General features: G+C 39.1%; 2 protein-coding genes and 1 pseudogene across 11 annotated transcripts in view; 2 read left to right on the top strand and 1 right to left on the bottom strand.

The window, feature by feature from the left end:
* Positions 1-8,053, top strand: part of DNM1L (dynamin 1 like) — a 53,565-nt gene extending 45,512 nt beyond the window's left edge. For 2 of the 9 annotated variants that reach the window (XM_012789242.3, XM_012789238.3), the window contains 6 exons: positions 581-658; positions 978-1,010; positions 3,114-3,290; positions 3,460-3,569; positions 5,865-6,024; positions 6,236-8,053. In XM_012789242.3, the coding sequence (XP_012644696.1) occupies positions 581-658; positions 978-1,010; positions 3,114-3,290; positions 3,460-3,569; positions 5,865-6,024; positions 6,236-6,292 (615 nt within the window). In that variant the 3' untranslated portion in view covers positions 6,293-8,053. Of the gene's footprint in view, positions 1-580; positions 659-977; positions 1,038-3,113; positions 3,291-3,459; positions 3,570-5,864; positions 6,025-6,235 lie in introns of all 9 variants that reach the window. The other 7 variants (XM_012789244.3, XM_012789241.3, XM_012789246.3 and 4 more) reach the window with 5 other exon arrangements.
* YARS2 (tyrosyl-tRNA synthetase 2) lies at positions 237-15,588 on the bottom strand. Of its 2 annotated transcripts, XR_012921465.1 has the most exons (6): positions 14,696-15,588; positions 13,686-13,853; positions 12,251-12,406; positions 11,749-11,919; positions 9,051-9,332; positions 237-731 (listed from the first exon to the last, which is right to left on the bottom strand). XR_012921465.1 is itself a non-coding variant. In XM_012789250.3 (5 exons), exons 1-5 carry the CDS (start codon positions 15,475-15,477, stop codon positions 9,173-9,175), a joined length of 1,437 nt encoding a protein of 478 aa, XP_012644704.2. In that variant the 5' UTR covers positions 15,478-15,588; the 3' UTR covers positions 8,876-9,172. The 2 variants fall into 2 exon arrangements, 1 of the variants encoding a protein (XP_012644704.2); XM_012789250.3 differs by lacking the exon at positions 237-731 and having other exon boundaries at positions 8,876-9,332.
* A 2,338-nt stretch (positions 15,589-17,926) lies between these two features.
* Positions 17,927-18,021, top strand: LOC142873559 (uncharacterized; annotated as a pseudogene).
* Positions 18,022-24,745: the final 6,724 nt, after the last annotated feature.

The following is a 24,745-nucleotide window of genomic DNA, read 5'->3' as shown; positions in this document are numbered from 1 at the left end:
GAACTATTTAATTGTTTGAGTAAAGGTATGCAAGTTTAAAATAGTAATTTAAAGATGATAACAGTGTTTTGAATTCACTGGAATAAATGGTTAAAGGTGGCTTTTAAACATTAAGCCGCACTTTTTAAAAATAACTCAGTGACTTTGTCAACTTTGTAAAATTAGTTGAAATGACTAATGACTTTATTATAATAGGATTTTTTGGAGAGGGAAGACAACAATATGTACATAACAGGTTTTAATTACCAAAAATACCTTTAATAGTTACATATGTTAAAATGTGTGTATAAAAATTTGTTACCTTGAATTCTTTGCCAGAAAAGAATCTTATCAAATACCAAAAATAAAAACAAAGCTTTTGGATTTTTCTTGCATATTCCTCTGAAGAACACTTCACAATGGTGATGACAGTGGTACAGGAAATAGGCAGGGTAAACAATTTTATCTCCCATGATTACTTTTGTTTTTCACATTATCTTACTATTTTGTTACAGAGGTGAAAAATTCACATTTATAGAATGTTTCTGAATGCATCTTTGGCATCCTTGATTTTTTTTTTCCCTGCATTTTTTGCCTTTAGTCTTCTAAAGTTCCAAGTGCTTTGGCACCTGCCTCCCAGGAGCCCTCCCCTGCTGCTTCTGCTGAGGCTGATGGCAAGGTCTGTTCTGATTCGTAATCTAAACTTGCATGCCTAGTTGTTTGATGCAACATAGTCTTCTGGAAACAATACACTGAATAGAAGAATATTAATATGAGATATTTGTGCTAAGGTCAAATCATTTTAGTGTAATATAAATTTTACAATTATTTAACGATGTATACTTTATAAAATATTGTTGATATGCTTTTGCTTACAATATAAAAAGTGCACATAGAAGTAATTTAAAGAGAAAATTATCCTGCACTTTTTGAATTTCAAGCCATTGGTATTTAAATTTTGCTTGTTAAATTGCATGTTTTAACATATCTTTTAACAGTTAATTCAGGACAGCAGAAGAGAAACTAAAAATGTGAGTCTCTTGCTTCAAAATGAAAATGTTAGTACCTTTGGTTCTCACTAAATCACTGTCTTTAAAACCATTGAAGAACCTGTTTGTACAGTGGCATCTATCTCTTGTTGTGTCATGTTCTTAATGTTCCTTTTATCTAACCCATGTAAGATGGCATTAATTCTAAGTTTTAACTAATAACAATAATAGTCTTTAATAACTAATAACAGTGGCATATATAGGCTTTCCCACTGTTTGCCTGTTCAAGAATAGTTTTGAATTTAGTATTTTGGTAGGGAATTAAGATTTCAGAGATGGAAATGTTACTTTTGAACATTTCCTCTTTAAAGATTTTGAGATCTGTTCAGTACTAATGGCTAATCCTCTAATGCTTCTTTCTTATGCTTCCAATTAGTTTGTACTTATCACCCTAAATGTATAACTTCACATGTGCTTCAAAAGCTTAAGCAAATTCAAAACAGGAGGACTGAGAGTTTGAGACTGTTGTCAATTCTTGATAAATCTTTCACGGGAAAATTAAATAATGTGTAAATTATTCAGACCTATTCCTATTTATCTCCTTTCCTTATTGTCCATATTTAAGGTTCTTAACCTCAAAGCCTTATATCTTATCTTCTCTCAGCCCACTGTGCTCAGATATTAAAAGAACCATCTAAATCACTGCACAAGTTTTATTTCATTCATGGCATCATACTGGATATGCTAACTTTTCTTAAGATTTCATTTGCTGTACCACTCATGTATGGTTAATAAGCATTTAAAAATGTAACTATTTGTTAATTAATGTATAATATAAATGTACTGCCTGTATTTAGATGTAGCTTACCTTAACTAACATACTAGAGACAGTTTTTGGCCAGTATTCTGATTCAGAATGATACCCTGAAACTCCCATTTTTCTAACAATTGCTATAATGCTCTTCTGTTAAATTTATATAATCCGTTTTTATTTATTTATTTATTTTTGAGACAGAGTCTCACTTTGTTGCCCAGGCTAGAGTGAGTGCTGTGGCATCAGCCTAGCTCACAGCAACCTCAATCTCCTGGTCTCAGCGACTACTGCGTTAGCCTCCCAAGTAGCTGAGACTACAGGCATGCGCCACTATGCCTGGCTAATTTTTTGTATATATATTTTTAGTTGGTCAATTAATTTCTTTCTATTTTTGGTAGATGGGGTCTCACTCAGGCTGGTTTCAAACTCCTGACCTTGAGTGATCCGCCCGCCTCGGCCTCCCAGAGTGCTAGGATTACAGGTGTGAGCCATCGCACCCGGCCTATAATCCATTTTTAGATTGTGATCTTAAAGAGCCTCTAAAAAAAAATCTCCTAAATATTGATGAGTTTTTTTTTTTTTTTTTTAAAGTCAAGACTCTTAAACATATATCCTAGAAAATAAGGTGCAAAGGCACTTGTGATTAATGGTAGCATAGGTGTCATTCAGCAGATCCTTTCTCAGGAGAATTTACATTTACGTCACATTTGACAGCAGCGTATAGTGACTGTCAGCCTAAGAATAGAAGAGTATGGTCTTATTCCAGTTCCTTTTTTTTTTTTTTTAAGAGTTTCTACTCTGACCTCATGGCATTTTTTGTTGACTATTAGGAATGTAAACCAAGTTGAAAAATATAAACGTTTACGTTTGGAGATAAGTTCATAGAACTTTTGGAGAAATGATAGTTCAATGGTGTTTAAGATTCTTTTGAAGAAACTGAATTGAATGTCAGTTCTTTTTCCTTGTATGTGCTTTTAATGAATATTGCTTTTAAGGGTAGCTTATACTTTTTTCTACAATCTAGTGTTTGTGGGGTGAGAGAAGAGGAAAAACTTTGAAGTTACCAAATGGTAAAAAAAAAAAAAAGGAATTCAATAGAACCTAAATTGACTGAGACCTTGCAAACAATTATTCAGACCTCTTATTTAGACAGCTTAGAGTTCCGGTTATGCCACCTACTGTCTCTTTCTGACCTCATTATCTGTCTGAATAAATGAAATTCCAGATGGATACTAGATGTGTGTTCTTGACTACTGTCAAAGAAAATGGGCTTTGTTTAGTTAACATCAGATATGACATGGTTAGTATAGGTTTTGGAACATTTTTTTCAGGTTGCGTCTGGAGGTGGTGGGGTTGGAGATGCTGTTCAAGAAGCAACAACAGGTAACTGGAGAGGAATGCTGAAAACTTCAAAAGCTGAAGAGTTATTAGCTGAAGAAAAATCAAAACCAATTCCAATTATGCCAGCCAGTCCACAAAAAGGCCATGCTGTGAATCTGCTCGATGTGGTAAGTCATGAGAATTTGGTTTAGGTCTAATTAGATGACCAAATTAGGAAAACATTTGCAAAGACAAAAGGAACTATAAGTCTCAAAAACTTAATTTAACTTTCGAATGTTAAGTGTTGCCATTTCAAAATGGCACCAAAGTAATACTTTTCCTCCCTATTCCACTTAGCCGGTACCTGTTGCACGAAAACTATCTGCCCGGGAACAGCGAGATTGTGAGGTTATTGAACGACTCATCAAATCATATTTTCTCATTGTCAGAAAGAATATTCAAGACAGGTTAGTACTATTTAATATAAATCACAGACTATAATACTGCTAGATGATTCCACGATCTCTTGAAAATACATGGCTTTAAAAAAATTTCAGGTTTTTATTCAATAGAATGGATTCTCTGTTAGCCTTTGGGTATCTGTCATAGCAAGTCTTGGTTTGTTAACATACAATGATTAGGACCTAATGTGTTATATTAACTAGAAAAAACTATTAGGAAATGAAAGATATTCTTTTGTTCTGTCTGGCTGCCATGTTTTCAGACATCTAAGAAAATGTTTTTCTAAATTTTAACATAGTTTCATTATTTTGGTTGATAATACCTTTTTAATTATTTGATTTGGTTCTCCAAAGTATGAAGATAAATGTCTATCACTAGGCAATATATATATTTTTTCATTCTAATTCAGAGTGGGTTTTTTTTTTATGTATCCACTGCCTCATGCTTTTTCTTCATGTTGCCTGTGATGTCATTTCATGCAGTAATAAGGAGAATAAAAATTTAGTTGTATCAAGTGATCTAACTCTATTAGAAAATATTCTGGGCCAGGCATGGTGGCTCAGGCCTGTAATCCTAGCACTCTGGGAGGCTGAGGCAGGCGGATTGCTCAAGGTCAGGAGTTCAAAACCAGCCTGAGCAAGAGCGAGACCCTGTCTCTACTATAAACAGAAAGAAATTAATTGGCCAACTAACATATATATAGAAAAAAAATTAGCCGGGCATGGTGGCGCATGCCTGTAGTCCCTTTCTACACGGGACGCTGAGGCAGAAGGATCGCTTGAGCCCAGGAGGTTGAGGTTGCTGTGAGCTAGGCTAACGCCACGGCACTCGCTCTAGCCTGGGCAACAAAGCGAGACTCTGTCTCAAAAAAAAAAAAAAAAAGAAAATATTCTGTATATAATTTGTAGTAATCTACTAGCGGGTAAAAGAAAAGTTACTACACAAAGGGATAAAAAGATAGTCTAATTTACTTCATAATGAAATCAGCAATTTTATCTGTAGAATCTTTTAACTTGTACCTGTGAGAGAAATAATTCTTTGTGTTTTACACTGTGACCTGAAGAAAAAATTCTAGGCCCTAGCTTTTGTCTCCTTCACTGCCCTTATCTTCTACAAAAGTGTTTTTTTCTAAGAAATTCATATACCACAAAGCCCACCCCTTTTTCTTTTTATTTTTATTTTTATTTTTTGAGACAGAGTCTCGCTTTGTTGCCCAGGCTAGAGTGAGTGCCGTGGCGTCAGCCTAGCTCACAGCAACCTCAAACTCCTGGCTCAAGCAATCCTCCTGCCTCAGCCTCCCAAGTAGCTGGGACTACAGGCATGCGCCACCATGCCCGGCTAATTTTTTGTATATATTAGTTGGCCAATTAATTTCTTTCTATTTATAGTAGAGACGGGGTCTCGCTCTTGCTCAGGCTGGTTTCGAACTCCTGACCTTGAGCAATCCGCCCGCCTCTGCCTCCCAGAGAGCTAGGATTACAGGCGTGAGCCACCGCGCCCGGCCCCACCCCTTTTTAAATAGTGTATGTTTATCACAACATTGTGCAACCATTATCTAATTCTGTACCATTTGCATTACCCCATAAAGAATCCCTGTAACATCAGCAATGACCTCCCTTTTTGCCCTTCTTCTCATCCTCTCATTCCTCTGATCCACTAACCTGTGGTCTCTATGGGTTTGCCTATTCTGGACATTTCATATAAGTGGGATCATTCTGATATGTGGCCTTTCGTGTCTGGCTTCCTTCTCTTATGTTTTTAAGGTTCATCCATATGGTAGCATGAATCAGTACAGTCATGTGCTCTACAAAACAATGATTCAGTCAACAATGGACCACGTATGTGACAGTGGTCCCATACAATAATACCATACCTTTTCTGTGTTCACATACACAAATACTTAGCATTGTGTTACAGTTGCCTACAGTAACATGCTGTACAGGTTTGTAGCCTAGGAATGCAGTAGGCTAGACCATTTAGGTTTGTGTAAGTACTCTATGATCACACAAAGACAAAATGGCCTAAAACATTTCTCAGAATGTGACATGTGACTATAGAGATATATAATATTCTATTTATCCATTCATTAGTTGATAGGTGTTTGGGTTTCCCCCACTTTTTGGCTATAATGAATAATGCTTATTGCAGAGTTTTGACAATAAGGGATAATCACAGATGACATGAATGAAGGTTCTAACGTTTGATTTTAATAAAGCTAAAGGGTGATTATCCCATTAAAGAAATAACCAAGTTAGAGTAGAATTTTTGCCAAAATTTCATAATTTGGTTTTGTTTTGCAGTGTGCCAAAGGCAGTAATGCATTTTTTGGTTAATCATGTGAAAGATACTCTTCAGAGTGAGCTGGTAGGACAACTGTATAAATCATCCTTATTGGATGATCTTCTGACTGAATCCGAGGACATGGCACAGCGTAGGAAAGAAGCAGCTGATATGCTAAAGGTAATATTGTGAATTTTTATATTTACCTAACAGTTTATAATGCATTCTGATCCTTGGCTGCGTATAGTTTTTATATTATAGCTAAGTTTTTTTTTCTATTGGTGCTTGATTGGTTTCAATCTACCACATGTAAATGGGAGAAATTACCCCACATAAGCCAGATTAATATAACTTAATAAGCACTAAGATTTTTCTATTTCTTTTAATACAGGCATTACAAGGAGCTGGTCAAATTATTGCTGAAATCCGAGAGACTCATCTTTGGTGATGAAAGCTATATGATACTGAGAAGACTTTGTTGACTCGAAACTTGCTAGTTACTGCCCACTTGAGTAGAATTTTATTTATGAACTCCTGTGTATTGCAATGGTATGAATCTGCTCATGTGAAGACTGGCTATAAACTGAAAAGTGTACTCTGTATTGCAGAACAAATCACATTTAATCTAAATAATAAATGGCCGTTTCTAAAGTTTCCCAGTATATATAAAATATATCAAGTCTGTCTTGTGACAGTTTCCAAAAAGAACTGTTAATGTTCTAGTTGTACAAAGCAGTCTGCCTGTGTATAAGAAGCCCTGTGTAATCTTTATTAGTAGTTGTAAACTGCTGCCATAGGCCTTCAAGAAGAAAGCACCAAGACAACATTTCATATGACTATAATGCATGTACTATGTAGACTGACCTGCCTGTAAAAGACGTGGGTTGGCAAGTTCCTCACATATGGTCAATGTATTCCACTTGTCCTTCAATTTAGTTTTTTTCTGAGCTTCTCTGCAGCCCATGATATGTTATTAAGAAAGCTGAAATGCGCGAGAGGATCTGAAACACTGACATAGATGCAGCGTGCATACTGTGTAGTTACACAGCTCTTCCACTTCTGGGTCCACGTTGCCCTAGTGCATTAAAATTTAAAATAAACCTGAAAGCATGAATTAGAATTTCCTGCATTAAAAATAACTAGACTTGATTATCTAGTAAGACTTGGTAATCATGGCCAGTTCCTTTTAGTTTTAGAGGATCCAATGGTGACCTAAATTCCCCTTAATTTGCAAATATAGTGGTAATTAAGACACCGCTCTAAAATGGGGCACCTAGAACAGGCTCCAAGATTCACTTTGAGGTGGGACTTAAGATCATTTTACTCTTTTTAAGTATTAGTTGGCAATAGCTACTTTTGCTTCATACCAACAAAATACATGAAAATACTGGTGGAGCTTTGTTACTTAAAAACATTTGAGTACACATACTCCCAAAGGCTTAAATTGCATTCAGAAGTGGAGGCGACAGTTAAAAGGTATACATATTTTACTAAAATTCCCTAGGTGATCTTGGTATGAACTACTACATTATAAATTTTAAGATATGAGTAGAAAGCCCAAAGACATCTAGTTCTATCTCTAACAGATGATACGTGTTACACATATTAAAATTTCTTTTCAGGTTATGAGCAGATATTTATGAAGGACTACTGGCAGAAAAATATGAGTACATTAACTTTAGCTTACAGGACACATTTACTAAGAAACAACAGGCTCAACAATTGATCTCAAACATAAAAATCCCTAAATTAGTCTGATATGTGGTACTACTCTGAATCTGTTAACAATACCATTTTGACAGAATACATGCTATCAAAATGTTAGCACACTTAAAAATTATTCTGTCATTATACATCGGTTTTGAAATTATAGCCATCCATGATACACTTTTTCCAGACAGTGTATCAGATGACTACCCTTCTAGTCTTTTGAATTTGTAAGGAAGAAAAAACTTACGCTGCACCTTTCTTCAGCACATCAAACATTTCAAACTGAAAATGTTAGTTTTAAAGACATGCTATCGTAATGCACTTGGTACAAAGAAAAACAGAGGCAAGAATCTTAAAATGGAAAGAAAAAAAGCACTTCCTTTGTTGGCCCTTAAACTGAGTGAAGTTCTGAAATGTAGAGATGATCTCTGACATTTATAATAGACACCTGCATGTTCTTATTGTATAAATAAAATTGCTGGTATGAAATGACATTAAAGTTTGTCAATAAATTCTTCCTAACTTTTCTCCAAGAGAAAGGTTTAGATAAACTGTAGCTTTTTAACACCTAAATCTACTTTGGAACAATACAGTCGCAGTGTCCCAAAAGTTACATGATTTTTTTCCTATTGGATCCTCACAACTGAATGAGGTATTATTATATCATCTCCATTTTTGCATATAAAAAGATTACTTGCTCCAAGTAATCCAGGTAGTAAATTGCTAGAATTCGAACACTAAAGCCATACTCTGCTGCCTGTAAGGTTTTCAGAAGAAATGATTAACCATTTTGTGTGTGATTTACTTGATTCTCAGGGAATGGGGGTGCCATCACCTTGATTTTTCAGATGTGGAAACAGTTCTGGAGAATCAACTTGCCTAATGTTTGTAGAGCTGAACTCAGTCTTGATTCTAAATCCTTTAAGTTTTGACCTAAAAACTTCCCTTTCCTGGGTACCTTTTGATATTTTCACACGATTGCACATTTGGTATAATATTTGTCTCTTTTATTTCTTTGGTTGCTTCACTTTTCAGTTACTTAAGTTGCAGTCTGCTTAGTGGCGGAAGTTGAAAGTTAAAGCCAATTAAAAAGTTTCTAAATTTATAAAATATTTCTACCTATAGAAAGTTTCTAATACTGTTTTTTCCCATTTCTAATGTGGATACTAGAGGCATTGCTGGTTTTATAACGACTATATAACACTGGTCAGGATCCAGGCTCCTTACCTGATGTAAAAACAGCCACAATTCCTTACTTATACCACCTCTTTTTCATTGCTCTTACTTTTGTCTCCCACAAAGGAGAGCAAGAAGGGTAGAGAGAGGTCAGACAGCATTTATTTCTTTCGTGAAATATAATTTTTTATAAAAAAGATTAACCCTGGGAATCATGGTTTTCTATAGTAGTCCTTAATGTTTGTGGATCAGAAATAAAATATCCCATCACTAAACAGACACCTTATTAACCAACCCATAAAAATAATGAAATTACTCACACTTGAGGCCTACTGTATACTCCACTGTTTTTCTGATTTGCATAAGCGAAGGTATAAGTTCTGGAGCCAACCTTTCATGTCTTGAGAATGAATGATGGATAAGTTCGTTTGAAAAGGATTTTTCATAGCTGAAGCCATTTTATAATGTAAAAATTCCTTTTTCCTATTTTAAGTAAAGAAAGTCCATTCTTGAGAATATGTTGTCCAACAACTAAAACACTCTCAGGATTTGTTACTTGTCTGTGATTTATACTGACTCCACCTTCTGTTATCATTCGATACCTAAAAACAGAAATGTTTAGTAACTAGAGCGATCCAGTCACTGTTGACCTTTCCTCCACAAAGATTATTTCCCTTAAATGTCAGAGGCTTTCCAACTGAGACCATTTAGCATTGAATTGTTCCCTTCAAGCTTACTCTATTAGATTCTGCCTCCTTTAAATGCTCTTCAAAAGGAGATGTAAGGCATAATAGTAATGGTAGGTTTCTTGGTTAGTAGAGAAAAAGAATTGGTCTGTCTCACAGCTCTTGCTATTAATAGAACTATTTGGTTGCTAGTTTTTAAAATGAAGTAAATAGAAATAATGGAGGTACTTTCCGGAATGTTCTCCAGAAAAAAAGTCACAGAAAAGAAACTTCCAAAAATGGAAGAACAATGTTGCTTTCAATAAGGTACCCATGAGACAAAAGTCACAATTACAGTGTTATCTATAGAAATCTTTAGGAAATTGGAAAATCTGTGCAAATTATATTCTGAGACTATGCAAATAATAGGAAATTGTTTGTTAGACTAAAATGAAGAAAATTTTTCTTTTTCTTTCACCCTGACAGGGTCTTGCTGTGTTCCTCGGGCTGGAGTGCAGTGGCTCGATTATAGCTCACTGCATCCTCAAACTCCTAAGCTCAAATGATCCTCCTTGCTCAGCCTCCTGAGTAGCTAGGACTTACAGGTGTGCACCACCTGTAAGCTTGGATAATTTTTCTTATTTGTTCTAGAGAAGAGCGTCTTGCTATGTTGTCCAGGCTGGTCTCAATTGATCCTCCTGCCTCATCCTCCCAAAGTGCTGGCATTAAAGATGTGAACCACTATGCCCAGCAAAAGAAAAATTTTCTTAAAAATGAAATTGGTTGATTTCAGAAATAGAAAATCAATAGCTGACCTAATAAATTCTAGATTAGATTATTCAAGGACAGAAAATCTTTCCTTTAGGAAGCATTATTTTAGTCTGTTTGCTACAGTTTGCAGATGATGTTTCTGTTTTATTTAAATGCATAAAGCCAACCCTATTTAGTTTATACAATATAAAAAATACAATCAGTATTACTTAGAACCCAGGCTATATCAGATGTGGTGTCATCTTAAGTAGTGGTAAAACTTACAGTATCAGCAAACACCATAAGAAAGTTCAGAAGAAATGAAAAATGCTTCCACAATGAGGAAAATCCTTAGACTCAGTGACTCACTGTAGGGAAGTATATGACACCATGGTCAAATTCAGTGTACATTAAATAAACTGGCATAGTAGGGAATCAATAAGGTGGACTGGCAGGTGACGCAAAGGGAGACAATGGGTCCTTCCTCCATAAAGAGTAATCTAGGGCTCTTCAGGATAGAGGCAAAATATCCAAAACAACTGAAAGAGAACTGCAACTATAGCAAATGTCATTCATAATCATGGCTGGGGGCTGATAACTTTGACTTATGCTAGAACTCCTGTAGATGAGGTAGCCAGGGTCTTCTGGCTAACTAAAGCTTTTCCTTCTATATCTCACTGCTCATTTAAAATGGATAAGAACCGGCCAGGCACGGTGGCTCAGGCCCGTAATCCTAGCACTCGGAGGCTGAGGCAGGTTGATCGTTTGAGCTCAGGAGTTCGAGAGCAGCCTGAGCAAAAGCGAGACCCCATCTCTACTAAAAAATAGAAAAAAATTAGCTGGGCATAGTGGCGCATGCCCGTAGTCCCATACATGGGAGGCTGAGGTAGGAGGATCGCCTGAGTCCAGGAGTTTGAGGTTACTGTGAGCTAGGTTGATGCCATGGCATTCTAGCCCGGGCAACAGAGTTAGACTGTCTCAAAAAAAAGTAGTAAAATGGATAAGAACCAATCGTATGTCCAATTACTTTTTGTGGAATATCTTATTTATTCCCTAATAATACCACATAACTGAGGAATTAAAATATTCTTACTTCTTGCATAAGAAAAATATAATTCTCAAGGGATCATTATGTAGTTCCTAATAGTCTTAAGAAATTATATCCTATATTCTCATTTTCATAAATGTAAGTTATCTTTTAAATAGGTTGGGTAACCACAGACTGAGTATGATAGAGATTGTGTGAATCCATTCCCTCAGGGCCTCTGTTTCTGTGACCTTCATGAACTGTGACCATATTTGACTGTATTTACTGAACAATGTGGTCCCTCAAACACAAGACTTTTCCAGTGTTGGAGGAAAAACTGACTGGGTTAGACTTAATAAGAGACAGTATAGAAGTGCTGTACTTTATAGAAAACTTAAGGTATTTTTAACAATTAAGTACTCTCTGTTTTCACTTTATTCTTGGACTAATCTAACTTCTATAAGGAATGAGACATCATTAAAGCATTATCAGGAAAACACCCTCTATAGAAACATGCTGTGTACAGTAACATTTAATGGTGAATTAACTATGAGTCTGAAAGTTAAATCATCTTACCCTCGGGGACCATCGGGAATGGCATTTGCTTTGCGGCATGTATCTAGGACGCTCGTTCCAGGGTCAAGAACTAATTCAGAAAATGAAGCTTCTTTAAACAGCTCTTTTAACTCTTGATCAGACATGACCTCCAGTGCATCTATGCTACTATGGTAAAGGGCCTGTGTACACCTGAAAAACATATTTTAAGGGCCATATCATGAAAGTGCTTATTCAAACACATGTTCTAATACCCATGAACCAAGTATAGAGTACCCATGTTCCAGACTGAAACTTATATAATTATAAATATAATAGACAAACATCTATTGTATTTGGTATAATTCATGAATATAATGTAAGATAATCTTTCCAATAAACAGAGGCTGTTTTAAAGCACTTAAATACTGACAATTCTTGTCAGTGATAAATGACAAGATAACCCTGAAACAGCATACCTCCTAATTTCTCATGCCTATCAACTAAATAACTTTATCAAGTATTAATTATACTAAAAGGCTACCTTTTAGCAGAATCCAGTCCTTCTCGTCCATGAACAAGCTTTGTTACTTCTGCAGCAAGTCGTTTCTGAGGACCCCGCTTTTCTGGCTCTTTGAGGTGCAGTTGCATAATGTGGTCAATCTCCGGAATAGGCAGAAAAGTGAAGAGCTTCAGGTACCTTTGGGACAAAAATATAAAGTGTTACATTTATATCACATACCTAAATTTTATCTCCAGCTCCCTTACCTTTTAAAGAATATCTTGCTTACTTTAAAATTTTTATTTTTAAAGATAAAATATAACATGCAGAAAGGTATTGAAAATAATAGATATCCATGCACACATCACTTAGGTTTAAGATTTTACGATTTTGCCATTTTTGTTTTCAATCTTTCCTTTTTCAAAGGAATAAAATAGTCCAGACATAGATGGAAGCCCTAGTCCTATAACATTCCCTTCCTTGCCCCCAAAGATAACCACTAATCTAAATTTGTGTGCATCCTTCCTAAGCATGTTTTTGTACAACCCATGTTTTGAACAACCACAAAAATCACCTAACGATGCATTTCTCAGAATGTATCCCCATTGTTAAGAGATGCATGACTAATATCCTATATGTATCCCTTTTTAACATTTTCTTTGGTGAAGCTTAACACATAGAAAAAAGTATATTAATTACAAAGATCCAGCTTAATGAATCATAAAACAAATATCTATGGAACCATCGCCTTGGTTAAGAAATACATTTACCAGCCAGGCGCGGTGGCTCACGCCTGTAATCCTAACACTCTGGGAGGCCGAGGCAGGCAGATCACTCGAGGTCAGGAATTCGAAACCCACCTGAGCGAGACCCCGTCTCTACCGAAAATAGAAAGAAATTAATCGATCAACTAAAAAAATATATACAAAAAATTAGCCGGGCATGGTGGCACATGCCTGTAGTCCCAGATACTCGGGAGGCTGAGGCCGTAGGATCTCTTGAGCCCAGGAGATTGAGGTTGCTGTGAGCTAGGCTGATGCCATGGCACTCACTCTAGCCGGGGCAACAAAGTGAGAGTCTGTCTCAAAAAAAAAAAAAAAAAAGAAATACATTTACCCCTGAGGAAGCCCAAATATATCATACACCTCCATGTCCCCTCCAAGTTAACTACTATTCTGACTTTCATGACAATCACTTGTTTTTCTTTACACTTTTAACAACTCAGTATGCCTCCCTAAAGAGTATCACTTCTTAGTTTTGCCTGATTATAAGACTTTATGTTTAGGAGATTCATCCATGATGTTGTGTGTATAGCATTCCATGCTATGAATATCCCACGGTGTTTTTTTTTGTGATGTAATGGTTTATGTGTAAACAAAGTAAAAAACCAAAGAACTATAAGGGTACATAGAGTTCCAACAGCTAAAATTACATCAGGAGTTTATGGTGTTAATTTTTCTCACTATTAAGAACTCACCTTTCCACTGAATCATCATGCTGCCTGAGGAAGAATTGATACAATTCAAATGGAGATGTCTTATCTCTGTTTAGCCAAACAGCATTGCCAGCAGACTTTCCCAGCTTTGCTCCAGTTGTACTTGTAATCAGAGGGACAGTGATTCCAAATACATCTTCTCCAGTCAACCTATGCATAAAGAAGAACTTCATTATGTGCCTCACACACACGTAGTGGTAGGTTCCACTATTCACTCTTTAGATTTCTGTGTGGTTACTTGATCCAAGAAACCTTCCTTGACCTCCTAAATGGGGATTCTTGTCCCTCATATGTACTGGTATAGCATTCTATTTTTGAATTTGCCATTCTGAACTACAATTGCATGCGTGGCTCTGGGCAAGCCAAAGGGAGGTGCTGCATAACTAGGAACTAGACTAGATTCTGAAAGGCTGCGTGGGAAGAGTAGAGAAAACGGAAGTGAAGGGGCAGCCAGGAAGAGACACTAAAACAAAGATGTTTTAAAAATGAGTCTTGGCTCTGCAGCACCTGGGCCAGTCCTCTACTTCATCTCCCTCAAGAAGATGCTATTAAAACCTACGTTACTTGTCAATATTTGGAGTTGAAAAAAATTTGGGGGTATGTCAACCAAAGAGTAACACTAAGCTTCAGGTGGGTGCAGAGCTCAGGCCGACGTGTTACTCAAGGAAGCCCAGTCACGTTCAGGTATAACCAAAGCTGAACAACAGTTTCTCAGAAACTGAGAGGGCGACTAGGGGAAGCAAAACAGACACCGAATCCTGACTAGTAGTCTATTTCCCGCGGAGTTGTAGAATACATCCCTTAATACCCTTAAATTGGCCCTTTAGTTCTCACTAGCCATTGTTACTAACGCCATTATAGATGCTTAATGGGGATAAAACCAACAAGGGCTTCAACGAATGGCAGCACTCTATAATCTTAACTGCGAAACACAGGCTACTAGTGTGTAAATTGTTTGGCCCAGTATTTCTCCTGGGTCTAAGGGCTCTTACTTGTGGATGAACTCATATCCGGACATGATGTTGCCCAACTGATCAGATCCTCCCAGCTGGACCCTGCATCCATAATGTTGGAACAGGTGATAGAAGTCATAGGCCTGGAGCACCTGGTAAAAGAACTCGGTCAAGCTCATGCCCTCGGGGCTCTTGAGCCGCGCCTGCACGCTCAGCCGGCTCAGCAGCGTGCCCATGCGGAAGTGGCCGCCCACTGACGCCAGGAAGTTCACCAGGTGCTGCTTGTGGTACCAGGCTGAGTTGTCCAGCACGGTGAAGCTGCCCCAGGGACGCCCATCATTGAAGAGCTGCTGGTGATTAGCCGCCAGGGTCTCGAGCCCTCCGTGCAGGGCGCGCGCGTTCGCTCGCACGCGCTCCGCGTCCAGCGCCTCGCGCTCCTTGGTGCGGCCGCTCGGGTCTCCCAGGCGCGCCGTGGCGCTTCCCACCAGCGCGATCACGTTGTGGCCCGCTCGCTGGAAATGAAACAGGCCCAGCAGCGCCAGCAGGTGCCCCACATGCAGCGAGTCAGCTGTGGGGTCGAAGCCGCAGTAAATGGTTTGGGGAAAGTTGCCCGCCGTGCCACGGACGAAGAGTTCTGGGAGCTCTATCTTCGTACCCCTCTCCGGGAAGAAATCCTTGAACAGACCCCGAGCCTTCTGCGCCGCCAGTAACCCCTGAGCACCCGAGTGAGCCTTACGGACCACCAGGGGCAAGACTCCTGATGAGGTTGGGGCACTAGACCAACAGCCCCTAGAAAAAAGCCGCAACATGGGCGCCGCCATTGTGGTGGCGGCACGCAAGGAATGCCGGGATCACAGCGGCCCCGGCGGCGCCCCGTCTTCTACCGCTCCTAGGGAAGTGCGTCAGTGTCTTTCTGCGCATGCCCGGGTCGTGCGCGAGGCGGTCACTTAGTAACGGAGCTTGTGTTTTAGCCAGTCCCGGGAGTTCCGACTATCCAAGTGGCGATTCCGCCTCGGGCCCAGTAGCTTTACCATTCCTAAAATTCCATTTCCTCATCCGCAGTGTAGATGTTTATGATTATAGTCCCTGCCTCATAGGGTTGTTGTGAGGATTAAGAATTAAAGCACTTGGTACATAGTGCTCTATAAATGTTAACTTTTATTTAAATTTTCACGTAAAAACATTGTGATGTGCAAGTTCTTTGAAGTCTTGGTTCTATGCAAAACCCTGTGAAGAGGGTTATAAAGGCTTAGGAATTGTCACGGAGAGATGCGGAGATGGCGTCCAGACGCAAACAATTTCGCAGTACAGACACCCCAATTGCGCCTCAATCCCCAATACTCATTACATTCATTAGCTTCTCCAGGAGGTGGCAGGCTTGTCCAAGCTATAGCGAGAGAAAGTCAAAACACTAAATGCATTAAGTCCTGTCTTATTTATTTTTAAATACAGGTAGCTAGGTTGGGACCCGGCTTGGCATGACTGGATTCAAATTAGTAATCACGTGGCCAAGCATGGCAGGTGCTTTGAATACACCACTCACCAGGGATGCGGTTCTCTTTGACAGCTGGCTGGCAGGTGATTCAGCTCCAGAATCTCATTTTAGAGTCCGATTTCCAGGACCAATCTCAATAGCAACTCTCTTAGGTCGAGTTCCCTGGATCTAAGTTGGAGATCTGTGTGCAGGAGGATAATTAGGGCGTGCTCTCGGGAACACACTGGTGATAGAGTGGGGGAAGCGGAGATGAGCAGAGGGAGAAGCTGAACTGTGAACAATTTGTAATTAGAGGCCTCTGACAATCTCATAGTGGGCTCTGGGATTTCCTTTCAGCAAATTCATCCTGAATTGCGGCAAAAGGACACACTTTTTACCCTCTTATTGACTAATTAAATTTGGAATGCACACGGGGAGGAAGCAAATTGCAGCGCAACGCTTTGGTGGAGGGAGATGTGCTGAAAGAGACTCAGGTGTGAGCCATCAGCAACTAACACTCCCAGCACCTGTGGGAGTGCATGCCTTGTTTCTGGAGCAGGGATCGGGGGTTTCATACTCCAAGCTGTTCACTGGAGGACCTTTCCATTTCTTAACATAAAGTCATTTAACAAGATGCAATCTTTTTCTTTAAATTTTTTACTTTTGAGACACAATTTTGCTCTGTTGCCTGGGCTAGAATGCCGTGGCATCAGCCTAGCTCACAGCAACCTCAAACTCCTGGGCTCAAGTGATCCTCCTGGCTCAGCCTCCTGAGTAGCTGGCATTACAGGTGCACGCCATGATGCCCAGCTAATTTTTCTGTTTTCAGTAGAGATGGGGGTCTCGCTCTTGCTTAGGCCGGTCTCGAGCTCCTGAGCTCAATCAATTCACCCACCTCGGCCTCCCAGAGTGCTAGGATTACAGCTGTGAGCCACCATGCCCAGCCTTATTTTAATAATTAGTTTCTTTGCATGTGTAATTATCAGTGAATTTAGTTTCTTATTGCCAAATAGTAACTTCAATAGGATTTTTAGATACTTATTCAGCAGCCTATATAACATAATCCCAAATGCTGAAGAAAATAATAAGGGGGTGTTCTTTCATGTTGTTATTCAAAATATATGACAATTTGCAATCATAACCTGTTGATCTGTGGTCTTACGTCCCACCACTTTGATGAGGGGCAGATTTCAGTATGCCTAGCAGGGAATTCTCCTAAGCCCACAGCAAAGGGTGCTTTCTATTTAGTACCTAACACAAAGGAAGACTTGAACCTTTTCAGAAGAGAATCTTTCATTCTTGAGGATTCTGGTCAATATGACACACAAGTATCTGGCTTTTAAGGTGTAATTTTACACCAGAAAGTATGATTTCATATTGTGGTTTAATTAGTCACTTCAAGAAACTCTACTTCTTAGAAAATTATGTCAGTGTTACTTGACGGCTTGTACTTAATGGAAAAGAATTTTTGGAGATGATGGAAAACAAAAAAATTCCTACCTGGGATCAAAATTTATTATAAAGTCTTTAAAAAATATATTTGAGTTCTGCTTTACCTCTTCTTAAAGTTTAGCTGTATTTCATGAAGGGGGGTAGCAAAGTCTGGTGTAGAAGATAGTATCAGAGCAAGTGCTATGTAAGACTTGACAGCACAATGACCTCAATAGTTTTGGAAAATACATTCAAATCAGTTATTTTCCTTTCATAATTTGTGTTGGTATAATAGAGAAAACGAGGCTTGTCCAAAAGACAGGGATAATAGAAAGTGGGATGGGACTTTCAAACCTTTGGAATTAGTGCTTCTTTCAGCAGCATATATACTAAAATTGGAATGATACAGAGAAGATTAGCATGGCCCCTGAATTAAAAAAATAAAAATAAAAAAACCTTTGGAATTACATCGATGGCTAAAATTTTATGGGACTGTACCCATGACTTGCATTTGGGTTAAGAAAAGGTGACCAAGTTGATTCTTGATGTTTTTACTGGCTTGATAAGTGAATGAATACATATTAAAAAAGTATTTTAGAAAGTAATGGTTTATCCCAACTGTAATAACTTGAGGTTAGCTGACCTTGAATTAGGGGCACATCTATTTTGCAATTACCCTTTCCTACAACAAAATGCAACATAAATATTCTCTTTGAAAGTATCCCTGTTTTATATGGTTTGGTTTTCCAAATGTAAACAATTATAACAGCATTCAATAGGCACAGAGTAAAGAGTGATAGTGTTTTAAGTGGTCTCTACTTAATTTTGAAGCGTGTCTCTGTCTTTAGCATGGTATGCACTAAGAGTACAGCAGAGATCCATCCAGGTAGGGCTGAAATATGAGCTGTCCGTCACAGCAAAATGACAGCGGAAAGGAGTTTGAGGAATTCTGATCATTATAATCACTTCTCTTGGAGACTTAAAGTATAAACAGGTTTCTTCAGGAACATGAGTGGCAACATGGGGTGCAAAAGGGAGCTGAGAGGAATAAGGAAGAGAAACTGTAGGTGACTTCAGGGATTGAGCTATGGCTTTTCTGCCAGTTGAAGTATTTCCACGACATTCCCATTTCCTACCACTTGGGAACAGGAAAAGAATTTCTAAAGGTTGCTTTCAAGCCTTTGTTGTCTTTGTGTAATAATTTATTACTCAGTCTGCCTCAAAATTGCATCTTCTCACATGACGTCCTGTTTCCATTATTCTTGAAACCCACATCTAAAGTCCTAAAGAATCCTCCCACTCTGCCCATCCTCACCTGCAAGGCAATTGCTCCCCTTTCGTTCCAAACTAGTTCCTTTCAGGAAGTTTCTCTGCATTAGATGGGATAAGGGAAAGATGCTTTTACTATTCAGGCTCATCATGCCCGTGAAATTTGTATTAAAATGTGAAATCAATAATGCTCGTCCTTCTCACAGAAAGGAAAGACCATTACATTCTATTAAAAATACAAATTCACATAAGCCAAGTGTGTTGAAACCTAGTTGATTGAAGGGGCTTTAATGTTCTTTGAGCTGGTAGTCATCATAACATCCAAACATTTTATAGAAGAGATTAGTTTCTTTTAAATGCTGGTTGTAGGAGGATAATTAGGCAAAGAAAAAAAGTTGCCAAATGTGCATTTCCTTTCCACATTAGAGTGTAGAGAAGGCTCTATACAGGTTATTTTTCTTTCTTTCTTTTAAGCCACTGCATAGCTGGTGGAATAGCCTGGAGGTCTGAGTCGCCGTAACCACGTGCACCAGGTCCTGTACTCATATGGCTGGATAATATTTTCAGATATTTATGGTGTTCTGTGTTTTAATCTTTCCCTTTCCACTTTCCGATCTATCTATCCATTTAAGTCTGTAGCAAGGTCCGTGTGTCCGTGCCTTGAGGAAGGTACGAATCTGGGAGGAATGCAGAATAATCCTGGTACTACTTGTGGCTTTTATATTTCCCAAAGTCAAAAACATAAGACAGGATAAAGTCTGAGGAAATCTGCTTAGAGAAGCAGAAAAGAAAGAGATAGAATCCTGCAGCTTAAAGAGACCCCTTCCATCCCCCCCCCCCAAACCTGGGCAAGAGAGACCTGGCTGTTGGCCACATCTGTCAGAAGAGTTGTGCATTGTTTCCTGGCCTCAAAAGAAAGACCTGATACCCTTCAGATCTGGGGCTCCTGGCTTCACTGGGGTTCCTCTGCTCCGTGAGGCAGGGAGGCACCTGAGTGTCAGTTGGAGGTCTCAGAGAACCACTGCAGGCTTGGCCAACAAGGATAGCTAGAATGACCAGAACAGATTGGAAAGTAGAGATGTTATTTCCTGAGGTACGATGATCAAATATTGATAAAACCCTGGAAGGGGGAAGAAGCCCAATAATGGGTGATTTCTTACCATCCTAGTAGGTTAAGGATGCAGAAGTTGGCTCATTCATTTAACAAATATTTGTTAAAAGTATTCTGTGAGTCAGGCATTGTTCTAAGGGCTTAGGACACATTGATGGGTCAAAGAAAAATGCCTGCCCTCATGGAGATGAAATTGTTCTATGAAGTTACGTTTCTCTGAACAGTCCTGTTCTTCACCCACATTCTCTTTCTGATCAGGGGTCCTTTCCCACCCCTAATCCTTGGAGCAGAGAGAATGACTTCTACATAATTATCGAGGAACATGCAGATTAGGATGGGACTGCGAGAGAGAAACGTTTGTTAAGAATACGACCAGGGGCCGGGTGCAGTGGCTCACACCTGTAATCCTAGCACTCTGGGAGGCAGAGGCGGGCGGATTGCTCCAGGTCAGGAGTTCGAAACCAGCCTGAGCAAGAGCGAGACCCCCGTCTCTACTATAAATAGAAAGAAATTAATTGGCCAACTAATATATATAGAAAAAAATTAGCTGGGCATGGTGGTGCATGCCTGTAGTCCCAGCTACTTGGGAGGCTGAGGCAGGAGGATTGCTTTAGCCCAGGAGTTTGAGATTGCTATGAGCTAGGCTGATGCCACGGCACTCACTCTAGCCTGGGCAACAAAGCAAGACTCTGTCTCAAAAAAAAAAAAAAAAAAAAAGAATATGACCAGGGTAGGACATCACTTGCACGAGGGTGGTGATTGACGTGTAGAGTTGAATGCAAACAGTTCCACCCCTTTCACTCTGCAGTTGTGTCTCCCTTCATAATTGCTGCACTGAAATTTTTCTCCTTGCAGAACCCTTTCCTCAACACCCTCCACTTCTGCTCTGGGCTTGGTGATGGCTGGTGCAGTCCTCACCAGCACTTTGTCTCCCAGGCTTTTTGTGAGGACCAAGGTTCAGGGCTGATTGGCAAGCAATGCAGGCTGCCTGGCTGTTGGCTAGTGTGATGAGAAAAGCAGGCTTCCCTCATAGAAAGAGGATCTCAGAGACACGGGTTGTGATTACATTTCGAAAAGCTTAGTTCAAAAGGATAATGTCTTTAGTGAAGATAAATTTTGGAATTTTCCAATTTTTTAAGTTACCTTGGTAATTTTCTGGTCTCTCTGACACAGTACAGTGTACAAGCAGATCAATCATCTCATCATTATCCTTCCAGCAAGGCCAAGTGAATTTATATCTCCATTGGAGAAGCAAAACAATAAGCAATCAGTCTGTTTTGGAGAGCATTTTCATTTTGATGAAGCCTATTTTTGTCTTTTTTCCCCCCAGTGTCTTCAATATAAGTTTTATGTGCTTCTATTGCAAGCACTGAATGGCCAATTATCTACTGAGAAGCAAGTCTGAAAACATCTCTCTAACTAACGTTCTATACCATTATAATGGGTACACATGCTTTGCATTTACTTGGCCCAAAAGGAAAAGTCAAACATCCTCAGAACAATAACGTGGTTCTGAGTTGTGTTACAAAGATCAGTGGTCCAAAGATCACTGGACTAGGACTCGTAGACATGGGTAGTTGTCTCAGCTCATCCTTAACTAGCTGTACTTCCTTAGATAAGTCACTCAACACACTAGGCCTTGGTGTTCCCCCTTTAAAAATAAATGTGTTATATAAGGTTAACTCTAAAATTTCATCCAGCTCTAATATTCTGAGATGCCTGTTTGCTATTATGTTAGACAAAGGTCACATTTATTGTTTGTTAGCTTTACCTTCATTAGTTAAGCCACCATACCAGAGAGGAGATTTAAAATGTATTCACCTTGCTTAAGTAGCAGAAGCCAGTTTAAGTCCATGTCTACATGGCTGTAAATTGTTTTGTGGCAAATTTCGAAAAATGAAGATTTAGAAAGTGACAATTAACCAGTGAAACATATATCATATTTACAGAAATGTTCAGCCTGGACCTAAGCTGTTCCGCTCTGATCCAAGCAGTTGTGGCCACCACTGATTTCATTCAAAGCTGCTCATGGGTGGGAAGGCTCTCACTAACAGAACTAGCAAATGAAACAATTCATCTGTATTCCCATAGCTACTTTTTCTAAAACCAAAGGAAATCTTAGACACCTGTGCCCCCTCCTGTCATTATGTGTCTCATCTAACTCTTCTCCAAGCACAGTTTGGAGAAGCTTTAGGGGAGCGGGAACCAGGAACACAGTGGTGTCAGATTGTGACCAAATACATAGCACATGTCACCCATTGAGACTGCTAAATACATAGCACATATCACCTTATGGACTGCTAACATTAGTCCACACTGTATACTTGAGAAAGCTCCCTCTAAGTAGGTGACCATGGCCCTGGTTTATCTGCCTCTTGTCTCAGCCTAATTCCTAGGATGACCCCTTGCACTCTCCCAAATGTCCTGTTTTGGCAATAAATTATATGGACAGTCTATCTAAAGTTTCTACTCTGGAAAACAAGTTAATAAAAATAATTTTGAATTAAGGGTTTCTAATGTTTTGTGGAGGATTCTCAAATACAGATTGATTCTCTTTAGTAATATGACCTGTTTTTTTGTTTTGTTTCATTTTGTGTTTTTGAGGTGGAGTCTCGCTCTGTTGCCTGGGCTAGAGTGCAGTGGTGTCATCATAGTTCACAGCAACCTCAAACTTCTGGGCTTAAGCAATCCTCCTGCCTCAGCTTCCCATGTAGCTGGGACTACAGGTGTATGCCACTATGCCCAGCTAATTTTTCTATTTTTTTGTAGATATGGTTGCTCTGGCTGGTCTCAATCCTTTGGCATCAAGCACTCTCCCTAACTTAGCCTCTCAGAGTGCTAGGATTACAGATGTGAGCCACCATATCCAGCCAGTATAGTCAAAATGGTAGAGTGAATGGGCATACAGAGCTGGAACATTGAAGTTATTTAGTAAGACAATGCTGGAATGGCTATATGTATAGGAACAATGAAATGTTTATAAATGTTTATAAATGTTTATATTTGATCACATGAAATATGAAAAAAGATAAGCACAAAGATGCATATCAGGTTATTATTTTAAATAGCAAGCTGTTGGAGAAACTTAAATAACCAAAGGTAGAGGACTGATTAAATTATGGTATAATTCCTGCTGGTATGTTTTATAGCCATTAAAATTGTGGTTATATTATAAAATATTAATGAAATAAAGAAACAATAGTATACATATAGGGAGGTAGGATAGAATTCTCTAAACTTAAAAAAGGGTGGGGCCATAGATGAAAGGGTTAATAACTTCTGCTTATAATTTTAGAAATGATAAAAATATTTATAATGCATGTAAGAAACAACTTATTAAGCATATCTGAAATATGCAAGGAATACTTAGGAATTAATGAGAAGTCTAATACTCCAATAGGTAAATGAACGAGCAAATCACACATCCACACAAAGCCCAATGGTGCCAATAAAATATAGAAAATACACAGCCTCCTCAGTAATTAAAGACCTGTAGTTTAAAGCCACAATTTCCTCCTATAGAGTGCTTTGGTGTTTGAGGTGACACCAGAGTTTGGTAATGATAATACCAATAATAGCAACAAACACTAGTGAAACAAGCACTAAGTGTGCTGAGCACTGTGCTAAGTGCTTTACATGCACTGTTCTATTGAATTTTCACAAAAATTCTGAGAGAAATTTCATTATTTTTGTCTAGTTCAAGACTTACCAGTACTTGAATCCAGATCATTCTGACAGCAAAGGACATTGTCTTAACTACTCTTGACAAGATCTTTAAAGCAGTTTTTCATTCAAGAGCTATTTATTACGTATTGGGCCGAGCGCAGTGGCTCACACCTGTAATCCTAGCACTCTGGGAGGCCAAGGCGGGAGGATCGCTCCAGGTCAGGAGTTCAAGACCAGCCTGAGCAAGAGACCCCGTCTCTATTTTTTTTTTTTTTTTTTTGAGACAGAGTCTCGCTTGTTGACCAGGCTAGAGTGAGTGCCGTGGCGTCAGCCTAGCTCACAGCAACCTCAAACTCCTGGGCTCCAGCAATCCTCCTGCCTCAGCCTCCTGAAGAGCTGGGACTACAGGCATGTGCCACCATGCCCGGCTAATTTTTTTCTATATATATTAGTTGGCCAATTAATTTCTTTCTATTTATAGTAGAGACGGGGTCTCGCTCTTGCTCAGGCTGGTCTCGAACTCCTGACCTTGAGCAATCCGCCCGCCTGGGCCTCCTAGAGTGCTAGGATTACAGGCGTGAGCCACCTCGCCCGGCCTGTACTTGACTTTTGTGAGTGATGTTCCAGCCATCTGGAACCATCGCTGTCAGTCCAAATCCTTCTTTTAGGGTGAGTTTGGGAGCAGGCTTTTCCCGTTCCAATTTCTGTAGCACTCCAGGCTAAACAGCAAATGAATGGCTTAGCGGCTGGTGCATATGTGTGCAATTGTCTTTCCAGCTACAGCTGCCTGTTTCTTCAGGTAGAAACTGAGAACAGTACTAGGCCCATTTTCCAGGTCTAATAGATGGGTTTTCATGGGAAATAGTTTTAGAACAAATGTTCAGAGTGACTTATAAATGTAACTTTTTCTTTACCATTCAGTGTTATATGGAGATAGCCAATTTTCAGTGAAGCCACAGACCCTATGAAGTGTAAGCTCCACAAGGGCAGGGATCACGTTTATCTTGCTCATCTAGTGTCAAGCACTGTGTCTGACACGCCACAGGTACCAAATAAGTTGTTGTTGAATGAATGAAGGGATGAATACTATTGAAAAGGTCTAGGTTTGTTCAAAGATGGCAGAGGCTTAATATAATCC

Source organism: Microcebus murinus, chromosome 10, assembly GCF_040939455.1.
Source record: "Microcebus murinus isolate Inina chromosome 10, M.murinus_Inina_mat1.0, whole genome shotgun sequence".
NCBI classification, from domain to species: domain Eukaryota; kingdom Metazoa; phylum Chordata; class Mammalia; order Primates; family Cheirogaleidae; genus Microcebus; species Microcebus murinus.
Note: the sequence above shows the minus strand (reverse complement) of the source record. Positions and strands in the feature narration are given on the sequence as shown.

Coding starts and splice junctions, on each gene's coding strand:
- YARS2 (XM_012789250.3), bottom strand. CDS start 15,477: ATGGCGGCGCCCATGTTGCGGCTTTTTTCTAGGGGCTGTTGGTCTAGT. Junction 11,920..12,250: donor GGACTGGATTCTGCTAAAAG/GTAGCCTTTTAG, acceptor TATGTTTTTCAG/GTGTACACAGGCCCTTTACC. Junction 9,333..11,748: donor ATTCCCGATGGTCCCCGAGG/GTAAGATGATTT, acceptor TTCTGTTTTTAG/GTATCGAATGATAACAGAAG.